Source organism: Pelecanus crispus, chromosome 29 (assembly GCF_030463565.1).
Source record: "Pelecanus crispus isolate bPelCri1 chromosome 29, bPelCri1.pri, whole genome shotgun sequence".
In the NCBI taxonomy this organism is placed as follows: Eukaryota; Metazoa; Chordata; class Aves; order Pelecaniformes; family Pelecanidae; genus Pelecanus; species Pelecanus crispus.
In genome coordinates, this window is record NC_134671.1 from 927,590 (window position 1) to 950,436 (window position 22,847).

At 68.3% G+C, this 22,847-nt stretch overlaps 1 protein-coding gene across 1 annotated transcript; it reads left to right on the forward strand.

The window, feature by feature from the left end:
* The first annotated feature begins 908 nt into the window (after positions 1-908).
* On the forward strand, positions 909-22,755 carry COL11A2 (collagen type XI alpha 2 chain). Its single transcript, XM_075725311.1, has 67 exons — positions 909-965; positions 2,205-2,217; positions 5,167-5,325; positions 5,407-5,617; positions 5,686-5,848; positions 5,928-6,062; positions 6,282-6,371; positions 7,553-7,633; positions 8,328-8,387; positions 8,509-8,550; positions 8,658-8,720; positions 8,816-8,890; positions 9,031-9,117; positions 9,341-9,397; positions 9,542-9,595; positions 9,703-9,756; positions 9,839-9,892; positions 10,327-10,380; positions 10,806-10,859; positions 10,961-11,005; positions 11,205-11,258; positions 11,344-11,388; positions 11,586-11,639; positions 11,772-11,816; positions 11,928-11,981; positions 12,290-12,334; positions 12,507-12,560; positions 12,697-12,741; positions 12,867-12,920; positions 13,008-13,115; positions 13,236-13,289; positions 13,367-13,420; positions 13,548-13,592; positions 13,785-13,838; positions 13,988-14,032; positions 14,326-14,379; positions 14,455-14,508; positions 14,724-14,777; positions 14,872-14,979; positions 15,105-15,194; positions 15,279-15,332; positions 15,432-15,539; positions 15,664-15,771; positions 15,847-15,900; positions 15,991-16,044; positions 16,222-16,329; positions 16,684-16,737; positions 16,830-16,883; positions 16,976-17,029; positions 17,218-17,271; positions 17,354-17,461; positions 17,593-17,646; positions 17,774-17,827; positions 18,144-18,197; positions 18,294-18,347; positions 18,476-18,583; positions 18,819-18,872; positions 18,970-19,023; positions 19,231-19,338; positions 19,547-19,600; positions 19,793-19,828; positions 19,914-19,967; positions 20,179-20,464; positions 21,129-21,241; positions 21,379-21,447; positions 21,930-22,163; positions 22,609-22,755. The coding sequence occupies exons 1-67, from the start codon at positions 909-911 to the stop codon at positions 22,753-22,755; spliced, it is 5,121 nt and encodes a 1,706-aa protein (XP_075581426.1).
* Positions 22,756-22,847: the final 92 nt, after the last annotated feature.

Genomic DNA, 22,847 nt, shown 5'->3' on the forward strand with positions numbered 1-22,847 from the left:
CAGGGACCCAGGATGGGGATGAGGGGACAGGGACCTAGGACAGGGCTGTGGGGTGGGGACCGGGACCAGGGATGTAGGACAGGGACCGGGGATGGGGACCTGGGATGGGGACAGTGGCATGGAATGGGGACAGGGATGTAGGATGGTGACCTGGGATGGGAACAGGCCTGGGGGTGGGGACAGGGATGTAGGATGGGGACAGGGATTGGGGACAGGGCTGTGGGATGAGGACTGGGAATGGGGGACGGGGACTGGGATGGGGACAGGGCTGTGGGATAGGGACCGGGAATGGGGACAGGGACCCGGGATGGGGACAGGGCTGTGGGATGGGGACTGGACCGGGGACAGGGACATGGAATGGGGACAGGGCTGTGGGATGGGGACATGGAATAGGGACGGGGACTGGGATGGGGATAGGGCTGTGGGATGGGGACATGACATGGGGACAGGGACCCAGGATGGGAACAGGGCTGTGAGATGGGCACATGGAATAGGGACCGGGAATGGGGACAGGGACCCGGGATGGGAACAGGGCTGTGGGATGGGGACTGGACCAGGGCCGGGACATGGAATGGGGACAGGGCTGTGGGATGGGGACATGGAATGGGGACAGGGACCCGGGATGGGGATAGGGCTGTGGGATGGGGACAGGACTGGGGACAGGCACCCGGGATGGGGACAGGCCCGGGGGTGGGGGCAGCCCGGGCCGGGGCCGGGCCCGAGGTGGGTTTTGGGGGGCGGGGAAGGCCCGGGGGGGCGGGGGCCGGGGCGGGCCGGGGGGGCGGCGGGGCTGGGGCTGGGGCTGGGGCTGGGGCCGGGCGAGCGGCGGGGCCGCCGCACTCGGGGCCCGACCGTGCCCGGGAGCAGCCGGAGCCGCCGACCGGAGTCGGCCCCGGAGCGGCCCCGCCATGGCCCGGCGCTGCCCGGCGCTGCCCCTCGCCCTGCTCGGGCTCGGCATCGCCCTGGCCCGGCCCGCGGCGGCGGCCCCAGGTGGGACCGGGACCGGGACGGGGGGCTGGGAGCACTGGGAGTGCTGGGGGCTGGGACTGGGAGCGCTGGGAACTGGGGCTGGGAGGACTGGGAGCTGGGGCTGGGAGCACTGGGAACTGGGAGCTGGGACTGGGAGCGCTGGGAGCTGGGACTGGGAGCACTGGGAACACCGGGGAGATGCAGCCCGGAGCACCCTGGGATGCTGCCAGGAGCTGGGAGCACTGGGAGCTGGGACTGGGAGCACTGGAGAGACGCAGCTCAGTGTGTCCCGGGATGCTGCTGGGATCTCGGAGCGCTGGGATCTCGGAGCACTGGGAGCTGGGACTGGGAGTGCTGGGAACACTGGGAGATGCAGCTCGGAGTGTCCCAGGCTGCTGCCAGGAGCTGGGAGCGCTGGGAGCTGGGACTGGGGGGACTGGGGAGGTGCGGCCGGGGATGCTGCCGGGAGCTGGGACTGGGAGCACTGGAAACACTGGGGAGATGCAGCTCGGAGCACCCTGGGATGCTGCCGGGAGCTGGGAGCACTGGGAGGTGGGACTGGGAGCACTGGAAGCACTGTGAACACTGGGGAGATGCAGCTCGGAGCACCCCTGGATGCTGCCAGGAGCTGGGAGCACTGGAAGCACTGAAAGCACTGGGCACACTGGGGAGGAGCGCTCAGGGATGCTGCCGGGAGCTGGGACTGGGAGCACTGGGTACACTGGGGAGGAGCGCCCCGGGATGCTGATGGGCGCTAACTGGGAGCGGGGACTGGGGAGACGCGGCACAGAACACCCCGGGATGCTGTTGACTGGGAGCTGGGACTGGGAGCACTGGGAAGACTGGGGAGATGCAGTGCAGAGTGCCTGGGGATGCTGCTGGGCTCTAGCTGGGAGCCAGTACTGGGAGCACTGGGGGAACTGGGGAGATATGGCTCGGAGCACTTAGGGATGCTGCTGGGAGCTGGGACTGGGAGTACTGGGACTGGGAGCGCTGGGGGAACTGGGGCACCAGGAGCACCAGGGCATGCTGCTGGACTCGGACTGGGAGGCACCACAGAGCTGATACTGGGAGCACTGTGGGATCCCAGTGGTGGTAACTGGGAGGTGCAGTGGGAACGATACCTGGGAGCTGTAACTGGGAGAACTGGAAGCGCCTGGGAGATGGGAACTGGGAACTGCGTGGAGGTTTTAAGTGGGAGCTACTGGGAGCTACTGTAGAATTGTAACTGGGAGATACAGGGAAGTGGTAACTGGGGCAACTGGGAGATGGAAACTGCGTGGGTGCTGTAACTGGGATTTGCTGGGAATTGGTGACTGGGAGCAGTGGGGATGCTGGAACTGGGAACTGTATGGAGGCTGTAACTGGGAGATACTGTGGGGCTGGAACTGGGGGATACTGGGAGATAGCCTGGGACTGTAACTGGGGGCTACTGGGGGCTGTGGCTGGGAGATCTGGCAGAACTGGAACTGGGGGGGTGTGTAGCACCGGGAGCTGCTGGGCCACCGTAACTGGGTGTACTGGGCCATACTGGGCCGGCCCCGGCACACCCCAGCCGCCACGGTCCCACCCGGGCTATTTTTAGCCCCGTGGCCACCGCAGGCGGCTCCAGGGCTATTTATAGCCCGGGGGGGGACACAGTGACGGTGCCAGCGGTGCCAGCCGTCCCCAAGGGGCCGCGGGGTCCCAGGGTGGGGGGTCCCCCCACTCCCCCCCTCAGGAGCCCCCCGGGGTGATGGGGACCCCGTCCGTCATCTGCCCCCGCCGCACCCCCTGGCCGTGCCGCGGGGACCCCCGCCTGTGTCCCCCCCATCCCAGGGACCCCCTCGTGTCCCCCCCCTTGTCCCCCTCTGCCGATGGCTTTGCCAGCCGGTGCCGCGCTCCCCGCCAGGCTCCGGCTCTTTTTCCACTCGCTCCCGGCCTGGCAGCAGCCGCTGGAAATTCCTTGGGCCGGGATCAGTCGGAGGTGGCTGCCGGCTGCCCACCCCCCCCAACACCTTCCCCTGCCCCCCAGTTCCCCCCCGGCACCCCTTGGCCCCCTGCACCCCATGGCTGATCCCCCACAATGCCTGGGGGTCTGGGGGGACCCAGGAGTCTGGGGGGCTTGGGGGAGCACCCAGAGGTCTGGGGAGCACCTGGGGGGGGGGTTGGGGGAGCATCCGGGGGTCTGGGGAGCTCCTGGAGGGTCTTGGGGGAGCACCCGGGGGTCTGGGGAGCATCTGGGAGGGTTTGGGGGAGCACCCAGGGGACTCCAGGGAGGACCCCAAAATTTGGGAAGCACCCTAAGGGGTCTCTGGGGAGGACCCTGAAGTTGGGGGAGCACCCGAGGGTCTGAGGAGCACCCAAGGGTCTCAGGGAAGGACCCAAGGGTCTCCAGGGAGGACCCAGGAGTCCAGGGAGGACTTGAGGGTCTCGGGAGAGGATCCAGGAGCACCCAGGGGTCCCTAGGGAGGACGCGGGAATTTGAGGAGGACATGGGGGTCTTCAGGAATGACCCAGGAGTTTGGGGAGCACCGGGGGAGTCTCAGGGAAGGAGCCAAAAATTTGGGGAGGATGTGAGGGGTCTCAGGAGGGGACCCAGGAGTCCAGGGAGGCCCCAGGAGTCTGAGACCCCCCCCCCAGGAGGCGGCAGCACCCAACCCTGGGGTGCCGGGACCCCCATCCTCGGGGAGAAGGGGCAGCCCCCCTGGATCCCCTCCCCGGGGGGCCGAGGCAGGTAGCTGGGGACGATGGCCCAGATGCCACCGTACGGGGGACATGAGGGTATGCAGGACGGGAGAAGGGGGGGGCCCTGCTCCGCCCACCCCGGCCCCCCGGGAGTTGAGCTATGCGCCCGTAATGGCTTTTCCTCTCACCCGGCATCGCCGGCAGAAGAAAGGTGCCTCTGTGCCGGCCGGGCTGGGAGGGGGCCAGCACCGCGGGCGGCGAGGAAGAGGAGGGGACCTGGCATTGGCGGCTCCCCCCTTCCCGCCTGCAGCATCCCTCGAGGCCAGGCCGGAGGACGGGGGCGCCGGGTGGGTTTTTGGGGGTGGGGGGTAAGGTGGTGCCCCGAGCTTCCCCGCCGCAGTGCCCCAGTATGGCCCAACTGTCCCGGCCGAGCGCCGAGGGTGGCGGGGGGGACGAGCCCCGTGCCACGGCGATGGGGCTGATGAGAAACGCAGGCTGGGGCTGGCTGGGGGGAGGCGGAGGGGGATGGGAGGCGGACGGACGGACAGACGGACGCACGTGGCGTGGGCCCCGTCGCCACAAACGCCGTTAGGGATGAGGGTTTGGGGGGGGAGCGGCGGGGCTCGCTGGGGTCGTCCTGGCTGGCTTCACCGGGCTGCACCAGCGTGGCAGCAGCACCGCGTCCATCTGTCTGTCCGTCCTCCCCCCAGCCCTGGTGCTTGGCTGCTGTCCCTGATGGGTTCTGCAGATGCTGGGGCTGCGATGGGGAAGCTGGGCCGGCCGGGCCAGGGCAGGGATGGGGGGACGGTTTGGGGGTCCGGCGATGGCAGCGGCGGAGACGATGCTGGTGCCGGTGAGAGCTCCCGCCCCGGCTGCCGTCCCGGTGCTGCTGCCGGCCGAACAAAGCCGCCCTTCATGGGCGTCCCGGGAGGGAGATCGGAATTCGGATAGTGGCGGGACGGGGTGGGACAGGCACGGCTGCGGTGCCCCACGGTAACTGGCAGCGCCCAGGGCAATCCATCGTGCCCCATGGCACCCCATGGCACCCCACGGCACCCTGCAATGCCTGGGGCAGCTCATGGTGCCTCACAGCACCCTGCAGCACCCTATGGCACCCCATGGCACCCAGCAATGGCTGGGACAGCCCACGGTGCCCTATGGCATCTCACGGCACCCTATGGCACCCTGCAGTATCCAGGGCAGCCCACGGCACCCTGCAGAACCCTACGCAGTGCCCAGGGCATCCTATAGCACCCTACGGCACCTTGCAGTGCCTGGGGCATGCCGAGGCACTCCATGACATCCCATGGCACCCTGTAGCACCTGGGGCAGCCCACGGTGCCCCACGGCACCCTGTGGCACCCCATAGCATCCCATGGCACCCTATGGTACCTTGCAGTGCCTCACGGCACCCAACAGCACCCACAGCACCGCTCCCAGTGCCGGCGGTGGTGCCAGGAGCACGGCGGGCAGCGGTGGGTCCACCAAGGGGACCCCGCGCCCTAACGCGTCCCCTCCCGTCCCCAGGAGAGCCCGTGGATGTGCTGAAGATCCTCCAGCTCCACTCCCTGCCTGAAGGCGTCAAGAAGGTGCCGGGTTTCTGCTCCCAACGTGGCGCCGGCTCCGACGTTGCCTATCGGATAACACGGCAGGCGCAGCTCAGCGCGCCCACCCGGCAGCTCTTTGCCAGTAAGCGGGTGAAAACGGTGAGGGGGGGCACACAAGGACCCCCACATGCTGTGCTCCACCACCTCTCACCCACCTTCCCAGGTAAATTCCCAGAGGATTTCTCCATCATGGCCTTGGTGAAAGCCAAACCCGGTGTCCAGGCGTTCCTCCTTTCCATCTACAACCAGGACGGCATCCAGCAGCTGGGCGTGGAGCTCGGCCGCTCGCCCGTCTTCCTCTACGAGGACCAACACGGCCGCCCGGCCCCCGAGGATTATCCCCTTTTCCGGGGCATCGATTTGGCCGACGGCAAGTGGGTACCCGCCGGCCGGCACCCTCCGACGCCGACGGTCCCGTACCCACCTGCCCGTCTCCCCGCAGGTGGCACCGCGTGGCCCTGAGCGTCAGCCGGCGGTCGGTGACGCTGCTGGTGGATTGCCGGCAGCGGGAGACGCGACCCCTTCCCCGCAGCGCCCGACCCGTCCTCGACACCCGCGGCATCACCGTTTTCGGCACCCGCATCCTCGACGAGGAGGTTTTCCAGGTGTGGCGGGGTTTTGGGGGTCTCAGGTGAGGGTGGGAGGGGGGTCACCCCATCTTATCCCCTCCATGCGTCCCTGCAGGGTGACATCCAGCAGCTGCTCATCGCCGCTGACCCACAAGCAGCGTTCGACTACTGCGAGCACTACGGTCCCGGCTGCGCCGCCGCAGCGGATGGCGGCCCCCAGGCGCAGGAACCCCCCCGGCAGCGGCAGGAGGTGGGGGGCGCAGGATGGGGGGGTGGCGGGTGCCGGTATGGGGGCAACCCTTCTCCCTGGGGGGGATGGGTTGCTCCAGGGTGGGTTTACCCCCCGCAAAGGGGATGGAGTCAGGGAGGGGGACGCGTCCCCGGTGTCCCCCCCCCCCCCCAAAATGGCTGTTTTGGTGACGTTTGCTTCTTCTCGTCCCCCCCCATCGTCGTGTGTCCCCCCCCCAAGTACTCCGAGGAGGCTGTGGAGTACTACGAGTACCCCTACTACTACACTAATAGCGAGGATGGGCCCCCCCCAGGGGGGGTCACCGAAAAGGTAACGGCAGGCAGGGTCCTGTCTGTCCGTCCGTCTGTCTGTCCGTCCCAGTCGTGTCACAGCCCCCCCCACCCAGGCAGGAGCATGGAAGGCAATGGGGAACGGGGGTGGGGGGCTGGATGCTGCTGCACTCAGGGGGGGACCTGGGGTCCCCCCGCCGTGCCCGTGCCGTCCCCGGGGACCTCACAGTGGGTGCTTTGTGTTTTGTCTCCCCCCCTCCAATTCCGCCCCCCCCCCCCCCCGTGGGTTTGTGTGTGTGCGTGCATGTGTGTGTGTCGCTGCTGCCGCCTCTTCATCGCCGCCGCCATCCTCTTCCTCATCGCGCTGGGAGCTAGAACCCCCCCGGCCCCAACCCCAAGGGCCCCCCGAAAAAACAGCGGATGATGAACACGGCACCCGCCTACGGGAAATCCCCTGGGAAGGGGAAACCCACCGGGAACCATCCCGGGAATGGGGGTCCCCCCGAAAACAGCAAGATGGGGCTGAGCCCCCCCCCCAGGAACGGGGCCAGGAGCCAAGGCAACAGCTACCAGCAGGTAGAGAACGATCCCGAGCCGGGATCCCGAGTCCGTCTGTCCGTCCGTCCCGCCGTGGGGCCACTTGGCAACGTCCCGGCGATGTAAATAAAGCGGGGGGAGTGCTGGAAAGACGGGGGGGGCCCCTTTCCAGCGAGTTGCTTCCCACCTTTATTTCTCTCCCCCCCCGCCCAATTTCACCCCCCCTCAGTGCCCGTCCCTCCTGCGATCGCTTTGTCCCCCAAAACGATCCGGGCGTATTTTTGGGGAGCCACCTACTAACCCCCTCACCACCACCCCCCCTGCCGGCTGTGTGTCTCCATCGTCCATCGCTTCGCTTGTCCGTCTGTCCGTCCATCTCGCCCGCTCTCCCATGACCTCTTGCCCCCCCCCCCCCCCACCCCCCAGGATGGGGGGCTGCCCCCCACGGAGGAGCCCCGGGGGGCCACCGCGTACCCGGATTATGCCCCGGTCCCCCCCCGAAACCCCGACGGCGCGTCCTGGGAGGAGACGGGGCCGGCGCAGGTAACGCCTGGGGGGGACACCCGGGGTCCCCGTGGGACGGGGTGGGGGTGATGGGGGGGTTACCCACCCCCCCGTCCCACTGTGCGCCCATTAATGCCGTCTCTCCTCGGGGTGCCCATCACCGCGCCGTCGGGGCGGCAGGAGGAGGAGGAGGAGGAGGAGGATGGGGGTGCCGGCCGGGCGTATGATTATGTCTATACGGACCACCCTGAGGAGCTGGGCGTAAGTGGCGGGGGGGGGAGTGTCTTGAGTGTCCGTCCTGGCTCGTCTCCACGTCCGTCCGTCTGTCCCATCACATCTCCACATCCGTCCGTCCATCCCATCACATCTCCATATCCATCCATCCGTCCCATCTCCACGTCCGTCTGTCTCGTCGCATCCCTGGTGTTGGCTCTGCACGCCCCCCCCCACCCCCCGTGCGTGTGTGTGTTTGTGTCCCGTTTGCCGTGTCCCCGCAGCATGGCCTCGCCCGTGCCTGGGGTGTGATGTCACTTGGGCTGCGCATGACATCATCACCCCCTTCTTCCCCCTGTGCTTTGCCCCATTCGCTCCCCCCACCCCCCCCAGTTAATGGCGGCGCTGGTGTTAATTACCGCTGCGGGACGAGGTAATTCCCACCCCACCCCCCCCACGCCGCCATCTCGGGGTGGAGGCTGGGATTGGGACTGGGGGTCCACCCCCCCCCATTTCCTAAATCCCCCCTCCCTGACCCTCCCTTTGGGGGGGGGTACTCGGGGGGGGTTAACCCCATCCCTTAAGCTCAGCCCTGATTAAGGCTGCGTTAAGGGGGATGTCGGAGTGGGGGGCAGAGACCCCCATGGCGGGGTTGGCCGTGGGATGGGGGGGACACGGGGGTCCCCGGGGTGCCCCGCACTGACGGGTCCCTCTCGGGGGGTTACATGTCTGCCACCCCCAGGCTGTGCGCGGCGTCAGGGGCTACAAGGGCGAGAAGGGCGAGCCGGCCGTCCTCGAACCGGTACGTGTCTGTGTGTCCTGTCCCCCCCCCCCCCCCCCAATTTGTGGGACCACCGGTGTGTCGTGTCCTCAGCCCCCAGGGCTGGACGCTGCCCCCCTAACGCCCCCCTCTCCTCCTGCAGGGCATGTTGGTGGAGGGTCCCCCCGGTCCTGAGGGACCTGCGGTAAGACCCCCCCCCCTTGGGCGATGGGGTGGCGGGGGTGTAGCACCCCGTCGTCACCCCGCCCTCCGGTGCCACCATCACCCCATGTCTCTGCTCCCCCCACCCAGGGCATGTCGGGACCACCAGGGTTGCAGGGACCCCCGGGAGCCCCGGGAGAGCCCGGCGAGAGGGTGAGTACAGGCTCGGGGGGGGCCCTCCAAAAACCTCCACGATGGTGTTGACCCCCCCGTTTTGTGCCACTGACCCCCCCTCCTGTCCCCAACAGGGCCCCCCCGGCCGTGCTGGCCTCCCCGGCTCCGACGGGACCCCCGGGCCCCCCGGCACCTCCATGATGCTGCCGGTGAGTGGGGTGGAGGAGCTGGGTGAGGGGTGACGGGGTGGGTTCCCCCCTCAAAAGGTGTCTCCCCCCCAGTTTTTGGGGGGGGGCACCCACCCCACCCCACCCCACCCCACCCCATCCCTGCCATCTGCCCGTCCCAGTTCCGCTTCGGGAGCGGCGGCGGTGACAAGGGTCCGGTGGTGGCGGCGCAGGAGGCACAGGCTCAGGCCATCCTGCAGCAAGCACGGGTGAGTCTGGGGGGGGGGGTGTCAGCATTTTGGGGGGCGGGGGGTCTCTTGGGAGCCCCCCCCCTCCCCCAGGACCCTCTGATGGAGTCCCCAAAGTTGCTCCCACCCTGCGGGTGCTGGACCCAGGGGTGCCTGGGGGGTCGCATCCTGCACCCAGTGCCCCCCAGTTTTGCCACCGTACACCCGGTAAGGAATAACCCCCCCTCTTTGCTTCCCCCCCCAGCTGGCCCTGCGGGGCCCCCCCGGACCCATGGGGTACACCGGCCGCCCCGGACCCATGGTGGGTATGGGCGCCTCGGTGGAGTTTGGGGTTCGGGGAGGAGGGCGTGGTGGGGGGGCACCATGGTGTGGGGTTGGGGAGGGGGGGTGTGGGAGTGTCTGGGGGGGGGAACCCCCATGATTGCCCCCCAACTCTTGCTCGCAGGGGCAGCCTGGCAGCACCGGCATGAAGGGGGAATCCGGAGACTTCGGCCCCCAGGTGAGCCCCAAGGACCCGGGTGGCGGGGGGCGAGCGGACCCCCCACCCCCACCTCGTGCACCTCGTTATCTGGGACCTCGTTAACACTCTGCCCTCCCTCTCTGCAGGGGCCCCGAGGTCCTCAGGGCCTGACCGGACCCCCGGGAAAGCCTGGCCGGAGGGTGAGTTGTGGGGCCGGGAGGGGAGGGGGTGGGGGATCCACACCCCCCACCCCTCCCCCCCTCACCCCCTCTGTGTCCTCAGGGCCGACCAGGGGCTGACGGCGCACGGGGGATGCCCGGTGACCCCGGCGTTAAGGTAACGGCTGGGATGCTCCCGCGCCAGCGCTGGGGTCCCCACCGGTCCCCCCACCCAGTCACTGGGTCCTGAAGCACCCTTGGGTGCCCACCCGTATCCCCGGAGAGCTCTGCCGGGGACCCCCTGCACCGGGCTGGCAGCTGGCGATCCCACGGCAGAGGGGGATGCCGGGATCCCGTGGGATCAGAGCCGGGATCGGAGCGCGGATCCTGGATTGAACGAGCCGATGCCTTGGGGTGGGGAGCGATGGGGTGGGGGGCAGTGCCAGGTCCCCTGCCGCTCCGGGGGTCCCCCTGGGGGCCTGATCCCAGCTGATCCCCGATCCCGGCTGATCCCGGCTGATCTCAGGGAGCATCCCGGAGGTCCCCCGTCTCTGAGGGGTGTCCTCGGTGGCACCTCAGTGACAACTCTGTGTCGTGTCCCCCCCCACCCAGGGTGACCGCGGCTTCGACGGGCTGCCGGGGCTGCCGGGTGACAAAGGCCACCGGGTGAGTCACCGCGGCCGGGGGGACGGCACCCCCGGAGCCCCCCGCTCCTGCCTACGCACCCCGCTGCCTTCCCCTGCCTCCACCCCTGGGCGTGCCTGGCTTGGGGGTACCCACAACCCCCCCCCCCCCCTCCTTCTTCCCTGGGACCCTGCCACCGGCTGCACCCGTAAACCGCGGCCTGAGCAAACACCGGCGCCCGCCGTCACCGCCGCCGCCAGCCGCCTTCCCACCCCTCTGGCCGGCACAGAGCCCCCATTCATGGGCAGCTGCCCGCGCACACTGAGCGCATTCACGCCGCCCCGCAGTCGCTCAACGCCCCCCCTTACCTGCCGCCCCCCCCGCCGCACTGACCCACCCTTTCGCACCCCCTGGCACCGGCCCAGCGCGGCCGTAGCCGCCGGCTGACCCAGGTTTTTGCCCCGTAGGGTGAAACCGGCTCGCAGGGGATGCCGGGACCCCCCGGTGAGGATGGCGAGAGGGTGAGTGGCCCCAGATGAGCCGGGTGCGGGGAACGCCAGGGTGGGACAACGTGGACCCCCCCTCCCCATCCCTGCTCACCGCCCCCCTTGTCCCTCCGCAGGGTGACGACGGAGAGGTGGGACCCCGAGGACTCCCCGGAGAAGCGGTACGGGGTCTTGTGCCCACGGGGGGTCTTGCGCAGGTTGAGGGAGGAACGAAGCGGTGCCACGGTCCCGCTGGCCCCTGGCATGTGCCGGCGGGGATGACACCGTGGTCCTGGGGGGGACACAGCACCACGCTCCCACCACCTTTGGGAGCAAAGACCACCCCGGGGCATCCCCTTAATGCCCCGTCTGCCCTCGCAGGGACCCAGAGGTCTGCTCGGCCCCAAAGGCCCCCCGGGAATCCCTGGCCCCCCGGTAAGTGCCGTGGTAAGACCCCCATCCCTGTCCCCTCCCAAACCCGCTGTCCCCCCACCCGGCTCAGCACCCATCCCCTCCGCAGGGTGTGCGTGGCATGGACGGTCCCGTCGGTCCCAAGGGGAACCTGGTGAGTGGGGGGGGAGCGGTGCGTCCCCCCTGAGTGCTGCGAGCTTCCCCGCAGCAGTGTCCCCCAGCACTGCTCTCCGTGGGTTGTCCACCCCCCCCATGACACCCCACCGGGGGACACGTGATGCCCCACTGGAGACACCGGTGTGTCCCCAGCGGGGTCCTCGAGCGCTGACCCACCATCTCTGACCGTCACAGGGGCCTCAAGGGGAGCCTGGACCCCCCGGTCAACAGGGGACCCCAGGAACCCAGGTGAGCACCCCCCATTTCGGGGGGCAGCTGGACCCTCCCAGCCTCCCTGCCCCCAGAGCAAGGTGGGGGCCATTGCTGGGAGGGGGCGGGGGCGCAGGGAGGTAACTCCCCCGCTCCATCTCTGTATTTTAGGGTCTCCCAGGACCACAAGGTGCCACAGGACCTCCTGGAGAGAAGGTGGGCAGCAGGTCCCGAATCCGGGGGGGTGCACGGGGAATTGGGGTGGGAGAACACGAGGCTGCTCTGCTCCCTCGCTGCCAGGGCTCACCCCGCCTCCTCTCTCTGCAGGGTCCCCAAGGGAAACCCGGCTTGCCCGGCATGCCCGGCTCCGATGGACCCCCCGTGAGTACCCCCCATCACCCCCAGGCAACGTCACCCCACTCCTGGGCGCTGCCCGCCCCCCCCCCGCAGTCCTCTGCCCCAGGGCAGATGCATCCAGCATCCGAAGGATGCTCCAGCCATGCGGCAGCCCCATCTGACCCCGCTGTCCCCACGTCCCCCCAGCCTGGAACGGAGCCACAGAGGGGGCTGGTTGTGGGTCTGGGGGTGAGGGGACACGTGGGCTGGGGGGGATGCAGATGGGGCCGCCTGTCTGCGTCCCCCATCTCAAGGTCTCTCCTTGTCCCCGTCACCCCCTCTTCTGTCCCCAGGGTCACCCCGGGAAGGAGGGACCCCCCGGAACCAAAGGCAACCAGGTAAAGCACCACGTGGCTGGACGCGTCCCCCTCCCTGGGCTCTGCCCCTCTTTTGCCCCCAGGGGGGGCAATGGGCAGCCCCGACCCCCCGTCTGTTTGGGGGGGGGAGTCCCATGGTGGCCCCCCTGAACTTCCCTTGGCGCACGGTGCAAACCTCCCACTCCCTCCACAGGGCCCCTCGGGTCCCCAGGGACCCATCGGCTACCCAGGCCCGCGTGGTGTGAAGGTCAGTGCCTGATTTTTTTGGGGGGGTGAGGGAAGCGGGTATCGGCCGATGCCACTTTTTTGGGGGGAAAAATGGGAGGAATCGGGAGCCATGATGCCGCCTGGCACCGTGGGTCACCCTGCTCCTCTCTCCCTAGGGAGTGGACGGCATCCGGGGGCTGAAAGGACACAAGGGTGAGAAGGTGGGTGTCTGTCCCCGTGCCCCCCCACCCCACTGGTGGTGCGGTGGTCCCTGGCCAGCAGCCGGGCTGCGTCATTGTCCCCGGCTTGTCGACGCCAGCATCTCCGTCCTTATCCTCTTCCGCAGGGCGAGGAAGGCTTCCCTGGCTTCAAGGGGGACATGGGCGTGAAAGGAGACCGGGTAGGTGAGGGGGGGGCTCCCCGACATCCCCCCAGGGTTGCTGCCCCGGCTGGACCACCCTGATGGCCCCCCCGGCACCTCCCGCAGGGTGAAGTCGGCGTGCCGGGCTCCCGGGGTGAGGACGGACCTGAAGGTCCCAAGGGGCGGACGGGACCCACCGGTGACCCCGGTCCCATTGGGCTGGTTGGAGAGAAGGTGAGGGGACACGGCAAGGGGATGGGGACATGGGGGGGGGCGGCGTGCCGCTGCGGCGGGGCCAGCGAAGACCCCCGCGGGCACCCCGTGACGCCCCCCCATCACATCTCTCTCCCACAGGGGAAGCTGGGAGTGCCAGGCCTGCCCGGCTACCCGGGACGTCAGGGTCCCAAGGTAAGCGCGGTGGCCATGGGCCTGCCCCACATGGCCCCCCTTCAGCGCTGCTGACCCCGGCTCCTCTCCATCCCCAGGGATCGCAGGGTTTCCCCGGATTCCCAGGCAGCAACGGCGAGAAGGGCGCGCGGGTGAGTGACCCCCCGGCTCGTGTCCCCTCTTGGGGACCAGCCGCGAAGCAGAGGGGGGACACAAGCACTGGGGGGGTGTCCCTGCCCTGTCCCCCCCCGTGTGTCTCTGAAGCACTCTCTTTTATAGGGTCTGTCCGGCAAATCGGGGCCCAGGGGCGAGCGTGGCCCCACGGTGAGTATGGGCCAAGGTTAATTGTGGGGGGCTGTGCTCTCCCCCCTCCCTACACCCCCCTCCTGGGGTGCTCTACACCCAGCCAGGCTGGGAATGGGGGGGTCCAGCACCCTCCCGTCTGTGGGGTGGGGGGCTCCCAGCGTGGGGGGAGCTGATGGAGCATCCATCGCCCCCCTCCGCCTCCTCCCTCAGGGTCCCAGGGGCCAGCGGGGACCACGAGGAGCCACCGGAAAGTCAGGGGCGAAGGTCAGTCTGGGGAGGGCGGGTGGGGTGGGCTCGCCCCGACCCTCGTGCGTGTGCAATCGCACATACGTGTGGCAGCTCCGGCACCGACGTGTGCCGGGGCCGGTCACCTGCTGGGCACCCAAAACCTCTCTCCTTCCTCGCTCCCCCAGGGCACGTCTGGCAGCGACGGCCCCCATGGCCCCCCAGGTGAACGGGTAAGTGGGCGTCCCAGCCTGGGTTTGGGGTGGGGGGTCCCAGCTTGCACGAGCACCCCGGTGCCATCCCCGCCAGCTACCCACCTCGCTTGTGCCGGACCCCCCAGTGCCCCTCGTCACCCAGACCCCCGTCTCACCCCCCCTCCCTGGCACACGCAGTTCTGCCTCAGTGCAACCCTCGCGCGCGTTGGGGGGGTGGTGGGGGTGGGTTTGGTGATGCTCTGCTAACGAGCTCTGCGTTAATTAGCACCGTCCCCGGCATGCCGGGACCACCCCGCTCTTCTCCCCTCTAGGGCCTGCCGGGACCGCAGGGACCCAACGGCTTCCCGGGACCAAAAGGACCCCCTGTAAGTAGCGGGGTCCCCCCCCGCCTCACGTGAGGTGCCCCCGGCGCTGCTCACCCCCTGCTCCTCTCCCCGCAGGGCCCCCCCGGCAAGGACGGGCTCCCCGGGCACCCCGGGCAGCGAGGAGAAGTCGTAAGTGTGCCTGTGTCCCCCCCCGCCGTGCTGACACCCATGCTGCCCCTCAAGCCGCTCTCCTGTCCCCGCGACTTGTCCCCAAACCCCCCCAGCCCCCTCCTCGCCCCCCCCTCATCCCTCCTCAGGGACATGCTGCTACCCCTGGGCTACTCCTGGCTTACTCGCAAGTTGCTCCTGGTGCTGAAACCCCCTCCTTCTCCTCTCTCCTCCAGGGCTTCCAAGGCAAGACCGGCCCCCCCGGCCCCCCCGGGGTGGTGGGACCTCAGGTGAGCTCGGCCTCACGTGGGTGGTGGTGGGGGGACCCCAATTCCCCTGGGGCTGCACTGACTCTTGCTTCCCCCCGCGCCCCCCATGTGCCAGGGAGCTGCTGGCGAGTCTGGCCCCATGGGGGAGAGAGGCCACCCGGGCCCCCCCGGCCCCCCAGGAGAACAAGGGCTACCGGGACCATCCGGCAAGGAGGGCACCAAGGTGAGATGGCGGGAGGGCGATGGGTCGGGGTGGGAAGGTGCTGTGGGCACGGTGATGGTCCCTGGGGTGTGGGATGGGGTACCGGGGCGTGGAGCCCCCCCCCATCTCACCCCCTCTCGCCCTAGGGAGACCCCGGCCCCACTGGCTCCCCTGGGAAGGACGGTCCCGCTGGCCTGCGGGGTTTCCCCGGTGAGCGGGGTCTGCCTGGCACCCCGGTGAGTAAATCCCTTCCCCGCCTCAGCCGGGACCCCCGCCCTGCCCCAGCAGCATCGCACTGACCCCCCCCCGCCATCTTGCAGGGTGGCCCAGGGCTGAAGGGCAACGAGGGACCGGCGGGACCCCCAGGACCCGCAGTGAGTGTCCCCCCCGCCACCATGAGTCCTGGTGCCTGGTTCGTTGTGGCTCCATGGCTCCCCTTGGGCTGACGCTCCCCCCCCCCAATCTTCCCCCAGGGATCCCCTGGGGAGAGAGGTGGCCCGGGGCAGGGTGGTCCCGTTGGCCCCCCAGGACGACCAGGACCACAGGGACCACCAGGCCCCGCCGGAGAGAAAGGAGTTCCCGTGAGTGCTCAGGGACGTCCCGCCCGCATCCCGCAGGGAGAGGCGGTGGGTCTGGGAGGGGTGCAAGGGGGTGGGTGCCTGCACCCCTCACCCCCCCACCCCCTGCCTTTTGCCATCTCTCTAGGGTGAGAAGGGCCCCATGGGTCCCGCTGGCCGGGACGGCGTTCAGGGTCCCGTGGGTTTACCAGGCCCGGCGGGCCCCCCCGGCGGCCCTGGGGAGGACGGTGACAAGGTGAGGTCCTACCCTGCCCCGGTGTCCCCGTGCCCCCCGACGCACCGGGGCTGAGCACCCTCCTTCTCCGCGCAGGGCGAGGTGGGCGAGCCGGGACAGAAGGGCAGCAAAGGCAACAAGGGCGAGCACGTGAGTGTGACCGGTGTCCCCCCACCCCAGACCCACCCTGCTGTCCACCAGGGCTGTCCCAGCCTCACCGACCCCTTCCCTCCCTCGCAGGGTCCTCCTGGTCCCCCCGGACCCATTGGGTCGGTCGGGCAGCCCGGAGCCGCCGTGAGTATCCCGGAGGCAGGGCAACACCACGGTTGGGGTCACGACGTGGGAGGGAGGGGTCCTGTGCCACCCCTGGGGCCGCACTGAGGAGGGGACGGTCTCTGCAAGGAGATGTCCCTGTCCTCTGGTCTGGTCACCGGGGCTGAGCGGCGGCCAACCCTCCTTCCCTCCTTGCAGGGTGCCGACGGGGAACCGGGTGCCAGAGGTCCCCAGGGACACTTCGGGGCCAAGGGCGACGAGGGGACACGGGGCTTCAACGGCCCCCCCGGCCCCATCGGGCTCCAGGTGAGCAGCCCCCCCCCAGCACCCCATGGCCACCCCCTCACCCCGGGGCAGTGCCACCACACCCATCCTGCCTGTCCCCAAAATGGGGGGGGGGGGGTGGACAATGCTGCCCAGGAGGGGCTGGAGGTGCCCAGCTGGGGAGCATCCCCTGCTGCCCCCACCCCACTGTGCCCCCACCCCAGCTGTGCCCCAGCTGTCTGCACCTCCTGCCTGTTGCATCCAGATGTGCCCAGCTGCCCCCCCCATTTACATATTTGTCACTGCTTGCCCCCCACCAGCCACTGCCCCACACCTTCCCCCCTCCCCGCAACGCCCGCTGTGCCCCCACCTTGTTAACGCTCTCTCTCGCCCCAGGGTTTGCCGGGGCCGGCCGGTGAGAAGGGCGAAACGGGTGACGTGGGCCCCATGGTAAGTGACCTTGGCCCCTCCCGGCCCCGTGTCGCTCTGGGTGGGGGTACCCCAGCAGCATCCTCACTCTGTGCTTTCTCCCCCATCCCCAGGGCCCACCCGGCCCCCCAGGCCCCCGTGGCCCAGCTGGACCCTCTGGAGCTGACGTGAGTGACCCCTCTTTCCCTCCGTTGCCCCGCTGTCCTTCCCCATGTGGGGTGCTGGGGTGACCGGCTCTGCTTCTCCCCCCACCCCACAGGGACCCCAGGGACCCCCCGGAGGTGTTGGGAACCTGGGACCTCCTGGTGAGAAGGTACGTCTCCAGCCATCGGGGCTCCCGGGGTGGGACGGGAGCTGCGCTAGCGGGGTGCAGAGGTGGGGCGAGGCCGTGGGGCCGCAGCGGGTCTACGGGACAAGGGCCCAATCTGGAAGGCTTGGTCCCAGAGCGGGGACGGGGTGGCAACAGGGGCAGGTTTTGACTTGTCTCTGTTCCCATTTCAGGGGGACCCCGGTGAATCGGGGGCCCCGGGAATCCAAGGGGAGCCAGGAGTCAAGGTGAGTGACAGCAGGGACACCCCCGATCTGTCCCCGTCCCCCTGCTGCCCCTGCCGGCTGCTGACCCCGTCTTGCACCGCAGGGCCCACGAGGAGAGCGAGGGGAGAAGGGAGAAGCCGGAGCTGCCGGTGCTGCCGGGCCACCTGGAGGGAAAGGGCCCCCCGGCGACGACGGGCCCAAGGGCAACCCCGTGAGTGCCATGTGCCCCCGGGATGCGGGGGACACGGGGGGCGGGCAGGGTGGGTTTGCTCCGGGAAGACGTTGGCACCCTTTGCAGGGGAGGTCCGGGTCCCCTCAGGCTTGCAGCTCTCTCTGTTTCAGGGTCCCGTTGGCTTTCCAGGTGATCCCGGACCCCCAGGTGAAATGGGTCCCAGGGTGAGTGTCGCGCCCCACCCCCTCTGGGCTTCTCCCATCACTGGAGGGGGATTCCCCAGGAATGGGGTTGGGATTCGGGGGGGTGTGAGGAGCCTTGTGCTGACTCCAGGTTTTCCCTTCCCGACAGGGACAGGATGGTGCCAAGGGCGAGCGTGGGGAGGACGGAGAGCCAGGGGAGCCGGTGAGTGCCCCGCTCCAGCACGCCCCCCCCCTCACCATTGCTCTGGGCAGAGATGTCTCGACCAGATCCCCCCGTGAGGTTTGGGACTGGATCGACCCCACTGCTTTGGGAACGTCGGGGAGTGGGGAGCCCAGCCTGCCATCGGATCTGGTCCGCGGCCGTCGGATCTGGTCCCCCAGTCCTGGGATCCTCCCAGTCCCTCTGGGCGCTCCTCACGTGGCACGGGATCCTCCTCCCTGCCTTCCTCCCTGCCTTCCTCCCTGTCCCATTTCTGGGACAAGGCCAGCTCCCTCGACTCCTTTCTCTTCTCCCTTAGGGCTCGCCAGGTCCGACAGGCGAGAATGGTCCTCCCGGTCCCCTGGGGAAGAGGGTAAGCGCCGGCTGAGCCCGGCTCTGGCTCTGACACGTCCCGTGCCACCCACCTGGATGTCCCCATCCCTCACCGCCCTCTTTCTCCTCTCCACAGGGCCCAGCTGGTTCCCCCGGCCCCGAAGGGCGTCAGGGCGAGAAGGGCGCGAAGGTGAGCGATTCGGTGACCCCCCCCACTCTGGGGTCCAGCGGTGCCCCGTGGGGAGACCCCAGCAGCGCTGCCGAGCTCCGTCTGCCCACGTATGGGATCAGCCTCACCCGGCTCCTCTGTCCCCGCAGGGAGAACCGGGCGCAGTGGGTGCTCCTGGCAAGACGGGCCCCGTGGGTCCCCAGGGCCTTGCTGGGAAGCAGGGCCCCGACGGTCTCAGAGGTCTGCCTGGCTCGGTGGTAAGCACCAGCGTCCCGGTGGCAGGGCAGCGGGGTCCCGTGCCCGGGGTGGAAGAGCAGCAGGGTCTGCTGGCACAGGGCCGGAGGAGGTGCGAGGGTCTGACCGTCACGCCGGGAGGGGACTGGGACATGTCGCCATGCCCACGGTTCACGGGGAGCTGCCCGGGGTGTGCGCTGCCGCCGGTGGCACTGACTCCGGACCGCTGTGACTCACCTTGTCCTCTCGCCTGTGCAGGGAGAACAAGGCAAACCGGGCACCACAGGCCAGGCTGGGCCTCCAGGACCAGTGGTGAGTGTGGCCCCCTCTCCCCACCACCGCTCCCCAAGGTGGGGTCCCCCACTTTACGCTCCCCACATCTCACGTGCCTGCCTGTGTACCTCTGCAGGGTCCCCCGGGTCTCCCCGGCCTCAAAGGTGACACCGGTGCCAAAGGAGAGAAGGTGAGCGAGGTGCAGCGAGTGAGCCGTGCTCTGGGTCACCGCCGCGCCCAACACAAGTTGGAGACCACAGCCAAGACCCTAAACCCCGCTTGGCAGCCAGCACGGGGCGGGCTGGTTCCTATGGGTCCCTGGAGTGCTGTCCCCGGCCGGGCACCCACCATGTCCCCCTTTGTGGCCCCGTGCTGATCTCCGCTTTTGTCTCCCCAGGGCCACCCTGGTCTCATCGGCCTGATCGGACCCCCAGGGGAGCAGGGGGAGAAGGGAGACCGGGGTCTCCCCGGCCCCCAGGGCTCCACGGGGCAGAAAGGAGAAACTGTGAGTGTGGGGCCTGGAGAATGGGGGAACCTGGAGGGGGCGAGGATGGTTGGGGGGTGATCCGTGCAGGTGGGGACCATAAAAGTGGGGGACAAGGGACAGCTTGGGGGGCTCTGGGAGTGGGAAGCCCTGCAGGGTGCTGGGGGAGGTGGGCATGGGACTGTCCTGGTTTCCTCACACCAGTTTCTGCTCTCCTCCCACCACGCAGGGGATCCCTGGTGCTACCGGACCCATCGGCCCCGCTGGCCCCCCCGGACTTCCCGTGAGTGCCCCCCACGTGCTGCCGGTCCCACGCCCGTCCCTCTCCAAGCCCCGCTGCTCGCTCCCCCGCTCTCATCCTTGCGCCTGGGCTCCCAGTTTCCCTGCCTGTGTTTGAGGGGCCGGTGGGGGGGATGCTGTTCCCCACCCCGCCATGCCAGCCCCGGTCACTGACAGACCTGGTCTTGCTTTGCAGGGCCCCGCTGGTCCCAAAGGTGCCAAGGGAGCCATGGTAAGCACCGAGCCGGTGCCCCCCACCCTGCTACCACCTTCAGTCCTGCCCAAGGCCGACCTCTGTGAGTGTCTCTTTCCTCTAGGGCCAAGCAGGACCCAAAGGTGAACGTGGACCCCCGGGACCCCCTGGACACCCGGTGAGTGTCTCAAGCATTGGCACCAGGGAAGGGATCACACGGGGCACGGGATGTAGGAACAGCTCCTCCGTACATAAAAGGACACCCAGGAATGGATGCAGAGGGATGTCTTCTATCTCAAAGCCTGAGCACGGGGCAGTTTGGGGCCCTGGGGAGCGGGGGCTTTGCAGGACCCTGCGCTCGGGTGCTGACAGTGCCGTGCCTGCCACAGGGCCCCCCGGGGGAGGTGATCCAGCCCCTGCCAATCCAGCTGCCCAAGAAGAGCAAGCGCTCCATCGATGCCAGCAAGCTGGTGGACGAAGAGGAGGGCGAGGACGGAGAGAGAGCGGCCGCCGACCAGGCGTCTCGTGACTACGCCGACGGCATGGAGGAGATCTTCGGCTCCCTCAACTCCCTCAAGCAGGAGATCGAGGGGCTGCGGCGCCCGATGGGCACCCGGGACAACCCTGCCCGCACCTGCCAGGACCTGCAGCTCAGCCACCCGGGCCTGCCTGACGGTGAGCGGCGCCGGCGCTGGGCGGGCGACGGATGGTAGTTAGCTGTCGTGGTTTAACCCCAGCCAGCAACTCAGCACCACGCAGCTGCTCACTCACTGCCCCTGCCCTGGTGGGATGGGGGAGAGAATCAGAGGAGTAAGAGTGAGAAACACTCCTGGGTTGAGACAAGAACAGTTTAATAATTGAAATAAAGTAAAATAGTAATGATAATAACAACAAAATAATAATAATAACAATAATAATAACAATAATATACAAAGTGATGCACAATGCAACTGCTCACCACCCACTGACCAATACCCAGGCAGTTCCCAAGCAGCGATCGCTGCTCCCCGGCCAACCCCCCCCAGTTTCTATACTGCCCATGACGCTGTATGGTATGGAATAGCCCTTTGGTCAGTTTGGATCAACTATTCTGGCTGTGCCCCCTCCCAGTTTCTTGTGCACCTGGCAGAGCATGGGAAGCTGAAAAGTCCTTGACTGGCATAAGCAGTACTTAGTAACAACTAAAACATCAGCGTGTTATCAACATTCTTCTCCTGCTAAATCCAAAACACAGCACTGTGCCTGCTACTAGGAAGAAAATTAACTCTGTCCCAGCCAAAACCAGGACACTAGCACAGCAGCACTGGCCAGTGTGATGACCCCTCTCCTCCCTGTGCAGGTGAATACTGGATTGACCCCAACCAGGGCTGTGCCCGAGACTCTTTCAAGGTTTACTGCAACTTCACAGCAGGCGGGGAGACCTGTGTGTTTCCCAGCAAGGATGTACAGGAGGTGAGCGAAGTAGGGGGGCAGCTCGGCATGCAGGGTCCCAGCACAGTCTCGGGAGGCAGGGTGGTGGGGATGGGCCACGAGAAGAGGGTGGCGTGGGGTGCTCCCCGCCTTGCTCACGGCTGCCTCTCCTCTTCCAGGTGAAGATGTCGGCGTGGGAGAAGGAGGTGCCCCAGCAGTGGTTCAGTCAGTTCCAGGAGGGCAGCAAGGTAAGGATGCTACCGGCTCACAGGGGTGGGCTGAGCCCCCTGTGGCAGCAGCGGGTGAGGCCCCGGGGATGTGTTCCGTGCAGGTGGTCTCCCTCCTCTTCCGGGAAGGATGTGGTCTGAGAAGACCTGCCCGCGTGTCGCTCCCACGCACCCTCCCGTGTGAGCCCCTGGCATGCCCCCTGCCTTTCCCAGGCACCCTGCCTGCGCTCTGGCTCACACCCTTCTCGCCCTCTCCGATAACACCCTTGGTGCGTCCCCAGCCGCTTACCTTGGTGCTGTCTCGGGGACGGCTGGATGCCTCTTTGTTTCTAAGGAGAAAGAAAGGCCCCCACCTGGCCTTGAACCTTGTCAGCCCTTCTGACTGTCTCCCCTTCCCCAGCTGCCTCCCCCGGGGCGGTCCAGATCCCAGCAGACCCGCCCTCCAGCCCCATTTTTCACACGCCTCTGGCTGTTGGCCCCCATTAACTCATCTGCTCCTGCAGTTCTCCTACATGGACTCAGAGAGCCAGCCCCTCGGCGTGGTGCAGCTGACCTTCCTACGGCTCCTCAGCGTCTCTGCCCACCAGAACTTCACCTACCACTGCCACCGCTCCGTGGCCTGGCACAGCACCACCTCCGGGGACCACCAGCGTGCCCTGCGCTTCCTGGCTGCCAACGAGGAGGAGCTCAGCTACGACACCAGCCCCTACGTCAAAGCTGTGATGGACGGCTGCGCGGTGAGCGCGGCAGGGGAGCAGGCGGGGGGGACGGTGGGGAGAGGGACGCAAGTGGAAGCAAGGTACGTGGGGCTGGAGGAGTCGCGGGGAGAGAAAGTTGAAGAAAAAGGGGTGGGTGAAGGCACGAACGGGTAATGAGGAGAGAGGCAGCACTAGAAGGCACCAAGATGGAGGGATGGTAGAACTGAGAGAAGGCAGGCTCTTTCCTTTGGGCATGCCATGAGTGTAAGTAGGGTGCCCCGGAGAAGGATGATCCAGGGAAATGCCACGGTCCAGGGAAAAGGGGTGGCTGGACAGAGACGCTCCAGGGTTGAGCCTGGGTAATGCCAGAGCAGCGGAGGCTGCTGGATAGAGAAGGGTTTGCTCCGCGTGACCCTGTCGCCAGCTGGCGGTCCCGGTGCTCTGCCAGCCCCTGACCCGTCCGCTTGCGTCCCCTCCCTTGCAGGCACGAAAGGGCTCCAGCCGGACGGTGCTAGAGGTGAGCACGCCCCGCCTGGAGCAGCTCCCGCTGCTGGACGTGCGCGTCATGGACTTCGGCGAGCCCGGCCAGAGGTTCGGGTTCGAGGTGGGCCCAGTCTGTTTCCTCGGCTAGGACCAAACCGTCACCCTCCCTGCCACACCCTGGCCTCCAGCGGGGCAAACCTTGCCTCCTCGCATCCCCCCCCCCTGCCTCCGAGCGGCGAA